Consider the following 12,206-nt stretch of genomic DNA (forward strand, 5'->3'; position numbering starts at 1 on the left):
GAGCACGGACTCGTCGGACACTGTTGTGGTTTCATCCAACCGATTGGTAAATTGAACGCTCCTAAGCTTCTCGTGCAGCTGGTTTTGACGATCTCCAGCCATTTGATCAATTCTGTCTTTGACCGTGTCGTCAGAGAGTGGGGCGGTTTTCACTCTATCCACTACCTGTGGGCCACACAGCCTATCTGCAATCATTAGGTAGGCAGGTTGAGAGGTCACAGAGGTGTGGCCTACTTAGACTACTATTTTTGAAATATATCTTTTAAAGTAGTTTTATATACCGACTTTTGTAAAAAACAAAATATCCAGTAGGTGTATCATTATGATTTTAATTAAATACATGTGCAAATCTAATTTAGTCAGCCTCAGAGCAGACAAATATTGGACCCCAGGTTGGGAACCACTGCACTAGAGGAAAGCGTATTTCCCTGAGAAAGCAGAGTGCAAAACACACACACACACCAAAAATGTCATGGTGATTTCTGCTACGTTTTGAGCACAAATTGGCTAAAATTGGGCTGAAATCTTTGTCCTTTTTCTCAATGAAATAAAGAACAAAACACAGAGCTTTCTCTGAACCACTGTGTTAATGGTTAACCAGACCAGCCCAACTGACATCAACACCCCCGGGCGCCACCACTAGCAGAGCAATAAACTTGGTGCTCGACTACATCAATCTGTAATAAATATTTCACACGTCTCATACAACCATTGTCTGTGTGTGAAAGCAGCTCGGTCTTGTTTAATACTGGTAGCAAAGGGCAGGTACCGTGCTGTTTAGCCGTCTGTAAAACACTGCACAACCCAGTTTGACCATTGTTTCAACCACAAAGGTTAATGCTCTTCCTGGTTGGGAGCAGGTGATGCCTTGGCAGAGCACCAAGATAACAGCACTACATGGACGGCACTGTGTCGGGGTCAGGGTTCAGGTTTCACTCACCGTTTCCCTGCTCTGTGTTTCCCCCCATCAGACGACCACAGCAGGGTGAAGCTGAGGCCGCTGGCCACGAAGGACTCCAAACACGCCGACTACATCAACGCCAACTATGTGGACGTGAGTGCCGACATCCCTGTCTGTGGGTCTGTATGATCAGAGGAATCCTTTTTGGAGATGATGACTGCAAGAACAAAACAATACGATGTCATTTAAATGTGTCGCTTGTTGCCTATCTAACGGTCTGTCTCTTTTTCTTCATTCATCCATTAGGGTTATAATAAGCCCAGAGCTTACATCGCAGCCCAGGGACCTCTCAAGTCCACCTTTGAAGACTTTTGGCGGATGGTGTGGGAGCAAAACACCTGCGTCATCGTGATGATCACCAACCTAGTAGAGAAAGGCCGGGTACGTTCTGACACTTGTTGTAAACAAATAGTAGATTTCGATAATATACACTCAATGACGAGATGATAGAAACCCCTATTCTGTACTGCTTAGGATGTTGTAGCAGGGTCTCGTCAGTAGCCATTTCTCACAGCAGACATTTAATCTTGTCAAACACAGTGAAATAACAACATTTAAACTGAATAATGGCCACATTTTTATTTAGATGAGCCAATTCCAGGCCCCTGCAGGGTGTCTACACAGTATGGAAAATTATGGAATCAGATTTTTAGTCATTTCCAGGTCTGGAAAAATATGGAATTTTTTAAATGGAAAATGTGTAGGATCCCCGGCCCTGGCATGCTGGCTCAAAAAAGCCAACAATAATGTTATTAGTTATGCCTCTCCTGCTATGGCAAGTTAAAACCGTCCACTGCGAGGAAGGTCTTGTAGCGTCCTGGTGCTAGAGCAGATCATACAGATGTCAGTGCTTTGGCACAGCTGTCCAAGTTTTATAGGTAGAGGCTCCTCTATATGAAAGTTGCGTTTGACTTGTATCTGTCCCCAGAACAATTATTAGACGATTCTTGTACTGTGACGGAGAGCATTATATTAATAAAAGTACTCATCGTTACCCTGGAGGTGTATAAGCAGTTCACAGTAAAAGCAGTTGCTGTTCGATGCTCCTGTATATGCTGCTGTATGACTGAAATGGAAAGGGAGAGCCCTCTTCCTCTGAAGGGTCAGGGGTTTATACATTCATTCATTTACTCAACCTCACTTTTCTTCTGGGTGTGTTTAGCCCTGGAGAAAAAATACCTCGCCACTAAAACTATATAGGTATTTGATCTGTTTCATGGGAAAAGTGATACATTGACTGAAATTTCCAGGTTCAACACATAAAAGTAACACACTGTATACACTCTCCGCAATTTGTTGACAGCAGTTTAATCTGATTCATGTGTGTGTTTGTTCTACAGAGAAAATGTGACCAGTACTGGCCAACGGAGAACAGCGAAGAGTACGGCAGCTTGGTAGTCACACTGAAAAGCACTAAAGTCCACGCCTGCTACACTGTCCGCCGCTTCACATTGAACAACATTATAGTCAAAAAGGTGAGAATGAGAGGAAGATCAGCGACGTAACGCTGTTGACCTTGGTGACGTGTTGGATGTGGACGTCTTGCTCGATGCTTTCATACCAGCTTGTCATTTTTTTATTTTCCTCCAACCTAACAAACCTCTCTTCTATGCAGGGTGGGAAGGGGAACAATAAGGCGCGGGCTCAGAGTGAACGAACGGTGCTCCAGTATCATTACACCCAGTGGCCCGACATGGGTGTCCCCGAGTACACCCTGCCCGTCCTCACCTTTGTCCGCAGGTCCTCAGCCGCCCAGATGCCTGACATGGGACCAATGCTTGTCCACTGCAGGTAATGTCACTGCTTTCACTTCATCACTCTGTTCCCCATCCATCATTCACCTACATTAATTAGACTGGGTTGTCAGTGTACACATTAACTGTTAATCCCTGGTCATAGTGGGTGGGATCATTCTGTGTCTATTTTACTTTGTTCATTTTTGTGCACTTAGTTTATATAAAAGGTCTTTATGGATTATTGTGAAACAAAGGCATCACTTTAATCCTTTCTTACTGTGTGTTTATGAAGAATGCACTTCTTGTACTGCCCCGACAAATGCTGTAATCCTGTTCAATTCTTTGTATTTTTAGGCAGAGATATTACAAATGAACTTAAAGGTCCCATATTGTAAAAAGTGAGATTTTCATGTCTTCTATATTATAAAGCAGGTTTAAGTGATGTATAAATAATGTGAAAGTATCAAAACAATCAATATATGAAGAAATACACACAGTCTGTTTTCAGAAACTGTGCGTTTGAAACAAGCCGTTAGGATTTCTGTCCATTTGTGATGTCACAAATATACAATATTTAGACCATTACACGGTTTTAAATGTAAACATACTAAAAGTGTCTCAGTTTATTTCCTGTTGCAGTGTATGTGAATGACATCAGCTGACAGGGTGTAAACATGGACCCAAGCTGTTTGCTAGCAACGCAATACCGTTGCCATTCTGTTGAAATGTGCTAAAACGGAGCGTTTCAGACAAAGGATGAATACAGGTATATTCAGACAGACAGTATGAGAAAAATTATGAGTTTTTTGAACATTAAAGCATGTAAACATGTTATAGTAGAAACACAAAGTACGAGCATGAACCTGAAAATGAGCATGATATGGGACCTTTAACTCCTATATCTTTGTGCTTTTCTACACTTCCAGCTGCATACTGTATGTAAGCAGCATCACTGAACCTGCTGTCATAGTTGTCAGCTTGTATTTTACAGTAAGGAGGTGGAGAAGTTACTGGTATTTGTCCGCTGACTGTGAAGCTCTCTGCTGTCATCTGCACTGTGATAACTGCTGCAGACACACCACTCATTACTACCGTTTTGTCCCAGCCAGCACACACACAGACATCCTCCCACTCGTTATGCAAGAGACAGAGCACACAGAGACACACTCACATTCACTCTGCTGCAGCAGCAAACTCAAAGTCCTGAATTTGTGAGTACAGTATCGGTGTTAACTGTACCTGTGGCCGTGCTGTCGACTTGTAGAAACTGTAATTACATGCTCTCCTTTTCCCAGTTTTGATTGCTCAGTTGTGATCGGAACAAATCTCTGATGGGAAAAGCTTCCAAAAAGGCAATCCCCTTTTGAATATGGGAGATACGGTGCCTGTGAATGGCAAAATCAAATTTGTACTTTAAATTGAATTCACAGTTGTCTGTGGAAAAAATGACAACACTTTGAAATACAGTCACAGTCTGACATGACAGGAGAATTACATGCACACAAGTGAAATAATCTGCCAAAACTGAGGTAAATAAACTCTAAAGAGAATATCATCAAACGATCAATTAGACAATTGTCTCCTATAACCCGCCATCAAAAGTTGTGTGCTTATGAACCTGCCACTGTGAACTCTTAAATCTGGACTCGCACATTGATTGATTTGTGATTTGTTTTTTTGCTAAATAGTTTTGTGGATAATGAGTTTGAAATTGGAAATTTTTATTAGAGAATGAATCTCAATTGTTGTCTCCTGGTCATACGTGTTGTGTGTTCAGGTTGTCCATCCGTACGTCCAATTCTCATGAATGTGAACACATTTTGAGCCATAACTCAAGAATTCATATGCTAATTATGACAATTTCACACAAACGTCTAACAGGATAAAATGATGAAGTGACATGGATGTAAACTGCAACTTGACTGGTTGGCGGAGGCGTTCAACCATGAGACGCCAATTCTAGTTTATTGATTTTTTTTAATTAACCAGGTTTTTCCTCTATCTGGAAACATTCATACAGAGATCCCAAACGTTGTGGTATCAAATGCGGATGTCTCCACCCACCGCAGACAACTAATACCAATTTAAGGGACTCTAGTTTTAAACCACCCAGGGCAGAAAACTGCTGCTGCAAGTCATGAGGAAAGACATTTATGATGTTGACCCTGGTTGAAATCTGAATCCTTCATTGCTTGACAGCTTTTCACTGTCACCTCTGAAATAAAGGCATCATTTCAAAGTAATGTCATATCCATTGGAATGCTCATTTCTCGTATACGTCTCTTGGGTTTGTGTTGTGTTGCAGTGCCGGAGTGGGTCGGACGGGGACGTACATCGCCGTAGACAGCATGCTGCAGCAGATCAAACACAAGAGCACAGTCAATGTACTCGGCTTCCTCAAACACATCCGCACCCAACGAAACTACCTGGTCCAGACCGAGGTTTGTATATGTCTGCATGCAGGTCTTAAGTTAGGAGAGCTAGTTCAGGTCAGGTTGGGAACTCACCAAATACCACCAAACAGTTTCTCATTTCCATGACTTCTGTTACATTTTGTGATATCTTGTGCTCAAGTGGAAATGTGACTGAAATGAGGAAATGCCCAGGGATCCTGATTAGAATTCATTCTGTGGCTACGGTGAATATACAAAAGTTATCTTTGTCACAAAGTTAATAATTTGGACTTAGGCACTAGAAGAGAGGTCATGCACGGACCTAAATGGAAAAAAAAGTTGCCTGGGAAGCATGACGGTGTTCAGTGAATTATGTGTCACTGAGGGTTAATTAAAGGTAAAAGGGGAACCGTAAGTGGAAGTTTGACTGAGTAAAGGTGGTAGGGGGGTAACCACAACTTTTAGAATTCCTCCGCCAGGGACCAAACGGGGTCAGTTGTCTCGGATGAACCATGAATGTCCATGTAGAAATCCAGTTAATAATTGTCAAGCTGTTTTGAAACTTGAACCCGATACTGGTGCTTGAGGAAGTCTTAAACGTCATCGGGAATCCCCCTCTGTGGGAATATCCACAGTCATTAGTTGTGGAGATACAGCATCATGCTCTGTACAAGGATCAGATCGATCATCGGAACCATTCTTACACAAAAAAGTTGTTCTAAGCTAACGCACAGAACCAAATCAAACAGTGGACCATGGACATGGGAATGATTTAACTGCATAGTTTCATTGAAAAAAAAAAATGTCCACTGTGTTTGACCAAAGCATTGTAATAACTTTAATGATGTGACGTCTCTGTGGCAGCAGCTCCTGTTAGGCTTATCTGTGGTCAACATGTGTATGCTTATGAATTCTGTTTAGTGTGTTTATCTGAGGAAATAACTCCAAACTGCATCGGGATGTATGTGTGTTTGTGCGTGTGATTAGACTGATACATTATTTTGCTTTTTCAAACCCTTTGCACAGGGACGGTAGTCACTTTCTCCCGTGCTCCACACCGTGTTTCAAGTCCTGAGAAAACAAAAAAATAATACTTCATTTATTGCAAAATTACAGTCGCAATGCAAATGTACGGTTTGGACATGCCCATGCCAGCTGCTAAACATCCTGTTTGTCTTTTGTTTTCACCGTTTGGCTGATCCAGGAGCAGTACATCTTCATCCACGATGCCTTGATGGAAGCCATTTTGGGGAAGGAGACAGAAGTGGCAGCCAGCCAGCTTCACAGCTACTTCAACAGCATCACGACACCGGGACACAGCGGCCGGACACATCTGGAGAAACAGTTCAAGGTGAATGAAGGGACTCATGCCATTTATTATTCATTGTACATTGTCACATAAAACCGGTCAGGTTAGATTACCAGTTAATTATGAGTTTATTAGCTGTATTAGATTATTATTTATAGATTTTTAACTACGGCATGAGCTTTGCCGAGGAGGGCTGAGGGTTTGGGGCCGGACCGGCAGTATTCACTGATGACCCATGAAGGTCTGAGCATCGTAGAGCTTCCTACTTTCTATGGAGAGATGTTGAAGACGTGGTTAACGCCACACAGAGAGGGGTATTTGGGGAGATGAGGGGCAAGATGATTGATGCTGCACTGGTGAAGATCAGGAACCTCAGGGCTCTGCAGGAGGTGAAGGAACATCAGTGGCAGGGAGTTGTGGGTGGGCAGAGCATGGCAGGGTTCAGGTGGAGGGTGCTTTATAAGCTTCCTCTCCAAAAGAGGTCAGGAGATTTACAGTGGAGGGTTATACATGGGGCCCTGGCAACAAACACTTTCCTGGCAAAGGTTGATTTAAATGTACCATTATGTGTTTTAAGTGCACTAACACCGGGCCTCCATGAAGCGTCATGCTCGATTGTGGCCGAGCTCAACAAGACCGGGGGCCGAGGAGGTGGGGAGAGGAGAGGAATGTGCTCTTTGAGAAATGTATTTTGTTTTAATCAAAAAAATGTTTTGCATTTTCAAACACAACACTTTTATTGGCAACAGCTTTATTAACCATGCCAGGCAGCGCTGGACCGCGCCTTATGTACTGTGGTAACACAAGTGTTCAGTAGGCACATCCTGATTGGCCGGCTACGTTTATGCAAATCTCAGTGGGCGAACGTGTGCGTTTGATTGGAGGAGAGTATTACCCATAGACTCCAGTAGAGGGCGGAGCCTGTCTGACTTAGAACGTATGCTATGTTCCTCCTCTCTGGCACAAATTGAAATGAGGGTAACAATTAGAAAGATAATACAATATTATTTACATTACTTTTATTATTTATTGATCATCCGTCCATCCATTTTCTTCCGCTTATCCGGGGCCTGGTGTTTGCATTGGTTGTGGGTATGATGAGGGTTGGCTGGAGGTCTTGTTATTTCATCACAATATGTCATAATCTAGTCCAAGGTTTAGACCAGATGGAGTGTATGTGCAAATCAATAGCTTTCTTTCTTATGGTAATGTATGTCCTCATGACAGAACTGGAGTTTAGTCATTGTTGTAGAGTTTGTCCTCTGCTCTTTGTGCTCGTGTCCCACCTCCTTTGAGCCGCTCTGGGTTGGTGTGTTTTTCTGCTCTTAGCTGCCGTGAGCTGCTTTCTGTTTTACCTTCAGCTTTTATTCCAGATCTGTTCTGACATTGTTGAAGTCTTTCCATGAATCTGATGTTGTATGTAAACTGATACTGTTCAATGAACGCATTAACAGTGTAGTGAGGGAGGAGTGTATTTTTGGACGGGCAACTACATTTCTTTCACAAAAAAAAAGGCCTTCATGAAGAGAGATACTAACATTTTGATCACAATAAAAGGTGTGAAGTAAATTTTTAAGAGTGTTTGTATAAAATGAGATAACATCTGTGACAAGTTGGTCTGCCATTTGAAAGTTTGCCTTCTCTTCTTCTGTTGTGTTTCAGTTGGTAACTCAGTGTAATGCCAGATTCATGGAATGCTTCAACGCTCAGAAGGAGTGCAACAAAGAGAAGAATCGAAACTCCTCCGTGGTGCCGTGTAAGTGTTACACTCGTGTAAAACCTGTTCAATGTGAAATGAAACTGCCTCCAGCAGTAATAATAACCAAACAGCAGGTAATAGAAACTGCAGTTAGAAACCGTCGGCATCCTTCAGTGAATGAGTTTACGGCCGCGTTATAGAAGAATGTATTTCTGTGCCGTTCCATACAGATGATTGGAAGGTTCATGAACGTCGTCATCGTACATGTCCCGTTCTGTTTGCTTTCTCTGATTTGCTTGTTGGAACTTTCAGGAAAACCTATTTTTACTCGTCTCTGACAGATCAGGTCTTGCTCAAACTTTAGCAGACAGTACCTCAAGACGACCACCACTAAAACTTAGTTGAGTAATAAAACTAATTAAACGGTACTGTCATTATGAATTTGTATGATTTGCTGTAATGTTAAACTTACAAAATGTAATATTAGTACGAAAAATACAAGCAATTTTAAGAGGAGACGCTACACGTGAATAGGGTAAAAAGAAAAATGGAATTAATAGATATCACCTTGAAACTTCAGTGTACCCATATGACACTTTTTTTTTTTGAAGTTTTCTGAAATGTTATTTTTAAATATGCAAATGAGACTTCTTTCTCTCCCCCCCTTCTCTATGTGTGAGCAGCGGAGCGAGCGAGGGTCGGCCTAGCACCTCTGCCCGGCATCAAAGGCACCGATTACATCAATGCCTCCTACATCATGGTCAGCACCTCCACTTCTTCTGTCTCTCTCTCTCTGTGTCTCTCTCTCTCTCTCTCTCTCTCTCTCTCTCTCTCTCTCTGGATGTTTTCACTTGGAGCAGGTTGCAGGTTATAAAGTCAAGAGACTGCGTCAGTCAGTATCACCATCCACTCCCTGATTGGTTGTGTTATAGTGATGCAGCTCATGATGATATTGGCTCAACGCAGCTCAAAGATACGTTTCAGAACATTAAAGTGTGAGCAATGTGTGGAGATTTAGGGGTTGCTATGTAACAAAACCACGGACTTATACCTTTAACTGGGTTCTCCGGCAATTTAGCGTTGCACTTCCATAAAGTCGGGAGGCCTTGATAAAGACAGATTTATAACAGAATGGTGAATGTCTGATGAGGAGCTGGTGATTTATTCAGTAATGTTATAAAGATATGTGTTGACACTGTTTCTAGTGAAACCTATAACTCCACTTTAATGTAGTGTAACCCCCCTCTTTGTTTTACAGGGTTACTACCGGAGTAATGAGTTCATCATTACCCAGCATCCTCTGCCCCACACCACAAAAGACTTCTGGAGAATGATCTGGGACCACAATGCACAAATTATTGTTATGCTGCCTGCCAACCATGGACTGGTAGGAAACACACACACACACACACACACACACATGTTCATAAGCACACACTATAGGCTGATGTCTGCTCATTGATCCAGTGTCCTGCAGCTTCTGCAGGATTTCTATGGGACAGCAGGATTGTTGCATTGTGTTGTAGGGATTTTTTTGGCATGAATGGACTTCAAATCTATACTGTCTCACAGCGGTGTCATGTGCCCGACTCATTTAAGCATTGAGACTGTGATGGGTTTGGCTCCAATATAAAATTCAGGAAATGCATATACATAAACACGTATAAACAAATTGCAAAAGATCAGAACTGAAGGAAAGCAAAAGCAACTTCTATGTAGCCCTAAGGGGAACTGCACTGAATTTACAAATCAAAGTCAGTCTGTTTACAGGAGTCGGAGAGGACGACTGCATATTAAACATGTTCAGTAGAAGCCATGGGGGCCTCCAGAGGGAGCTGCAGGAAATCTGGGGCTGTATCTTAAAGGATCTTATCTAACCACTATTATAGGAGTCCTCCTCCTTTTAAAACCTATTCACATCGATTGGTTGACAGGGGACCAGTCTGTCATCAAAATGTGCTTTTAAGGACTAGTATGTAGGATATAGGGGGGATCTATTGGCAGGAATGAATATGATATACATAAATACTTTTCATTTCAGTGTATCAGCTGAAACTATAGTCCTTCATATCTCCATAGGGAGCTGGTCCTCTTCACAGAGTCCTCCATGTTGCTCCACCATGTTTCTACAGTAGCCCAGAACGGACAAACCAAACTCTGGTTCTAGAGAGAGACTTTAATTTTTTTTTACGTTACCTGAAGGCCGGCGTAGTTCTCCAACACGCTTGGAAAGGGAGGGGTGAGCAGTGGGGTACTCAGTTGGTTGCAATCTGCAACCTCACCACTAGATGCCACTAAATCCTACACACTGGCCCTTCAAAGGTTCCATATCATGCTAATTTTCAGGTTCATACTTGTATTTTGTGTTTCTACTAGAACATGTTTACATGCTGTAATGTTAAAAAAAAACTTTATTTTCCTCGTACTGTGTGCGTGAATATACCTGTATTTACCCTCTGTCTGAAACACTCCGTTTAGGTGCATTTCAACAGTTTGGGTCCATGTTTACTTCCTGTCAGCTGATGTTATTAACATACACTGCAACAGGAAATAAACTGGGACACATTTAGAATGTTTACGTTTAAAACTGTGTAATGGTCTAAATATTGTATATTTGTGACATCACAAATGGACAGAAATCCTGACGGCTTGTTTCAAACGCACAATTTCTGAATACGGGCTGTGTGTATTTCTCCGTATATTGAGCCCTTCGATACTTTCACAGTATTTATAAAGCACTTAAACCTGCCTTATAATATAAAAGACATGAAAGTCTTACTTTTTACAATATGGGACCTTTAAAGTTTTTTTATCGTTTTATTATTCCAAAACATTGGCGTGACAAGGTGCTTTTAGCCTCGGGATGTTTTCAGTGACTGATGAGTGAGTGAATAAAGGCAGTGGTGAAACGGTCTCTGTGCTCTTCTGTTCCGCAGGCAGAGGATGAGTTTGTATACTGGCCCAGTCAGGAGGAGGCCATGAACTGCGAGTCGTTCACCGTCACCCTCATCAGTAAAGACCGACTCTGTCTGTCCAACGAGGAGCAGATCAGCATCCACGACTTCATCCTGGAAGCTACACAGGTAACTAACAGTGTGTGTGAGGGAGACTGTTTGAACAGTATGAGCACATTGATACACTGATACAGGAGAATCTGGTGAGGCGACGTGTTGCCGGAAGACAACGGTGAAGTAGTGGAATACGTACATGATGGAGTGTCAGCCGGTCAGAGTTTGCTGTGTTGGGAGTACAGAAAGCATAGCTTAGAGTTACCTAAAAGATTTTCAGTGTCACGGCTGAATATCCAGATGATTGTATTTGATCATTTATTTGAGTATACGGATATTCAGATTTCATAACGAGACTTGAGCGGGACTTGGACACAATAACAAACAGACAGGATCAAGAGAAAGGTCAGGAAAAGGTTTTATGTCTCTGTAGGGTCCTCTCCATAAGGTTGTCAGACACGTATAATACCAACCTGAGCCTGTCAGTGGCAACAACAAGAACTGTTAGTGTGTTAGTGGACGTAACGTCACACTGACGTTGCTCTCTGCCCTGGCAGCTCATTTAGCGGCCGACGGTTACAGCGTTCTCCCTCAACACTGGACCAGTTTCAGAAATTATTGTCCCCCATTAGTCACTTAGACACAAACACATGGGACAATAGGGTCCAGGTTGAAAAAATACTGACGTTACCCTTTAACCTCGTCTCCGTGCGCTGCACAGTAACACCGTGATGGTTATGGTTGAGGTAGCGGATGGACAACAAAGAGCGAAGCAAATTGAAACGATAACAAGTCCGTAACTCCACATTTGAGAGCGAGCGCGCAGGGAGAGATTTGCGATCGATGTTTGGAGCCTCCAGAGAAACTGGGTCTGTCGATTTGAAGAAGAAAACAGGACTTTTCCCTGCTCACCGTCTTCAAAGCTGCTATAGCTCTTAGCTTTTGTATCTCTTGTGTGTAAATTTCACTTGAGAGCGAAACAACCTCGGGATGGAGCATCAAGCTGCTTCCCAGTGCTGTCCATCGGACTTGAACTGTGAAATAGAAACAAGCCTAACAGACAGAAATAATAGCCAGACCAGTGATCAAAATCTGAATAT

At 42.5% G+C, this 12,206-nt stretch overlaps 1 protein-coding gene across 3 annotated transcripts in view; it reads left to right on the forward strand.

Annotated features, from left to right (window-relative positions):
- The window catches only part of LOC119490712 (receptor-type tyrosine-protein phosphatase gamma-like), a 460,745-nt gene that overhangs the window by 438,269 nt on the left and 10,270 nt on the right, over positions 1-12,206 (forward strand). For all 3 annotated transcript variants that reach the window (XM_037774207.1, XM_037774205.1, XM_037774206.1), the window contains 10 exons: positions 972-1,054; positions 1,208-1,342; positions 2,302-2,436; positions 2,577-2,752; positions 5,003-5,138; positions 6,295-6,441; positions 8,062-8,155; positions 8,782-8,858; positions 9,357-9,485; positions 11,035-11,181. In XM_037774207.1, coding sequence (XP_037630135.1) covers positions 972-1,054; positions 1,208-1,342; positions 2,302-2,436; positions 2,577-2,752; positions 5,003-5,138; positions 6,295-6,441; positions 8,062-8,155; positions 8,782-8,858; positions 9,357-9,485; positions 11,035-11,181 — 1,259 coding nt within the window. The remainder of the gene's footprint in view (positions 1-971; positions 1,055-1,207; positions 1,343-2,301; positions 2,437-2,576; positions 2,753-5,002; positions 5,139-6,294; positions 6,442-8,061; positions 8,156-8,781; positions 8,859-9,356; positions 9,486-11,034; positions 11,182-12,206) is intronic.

This window comes from Sebastes umbrosus, chromosome 1, assembly GCF_015220745.1.
Source record: "Sebastes umbrosus isolate fSebUmb1 chromosome 1, fSebUmb1.pri, whole genome shotgun sequence".
NCBI classification, from domain to species: Eukaryota; Metazoa; Chordata; class Actinopteri; order Perciformes; family Sebastidae; genus Sebastes; species Sebastes umbrosus.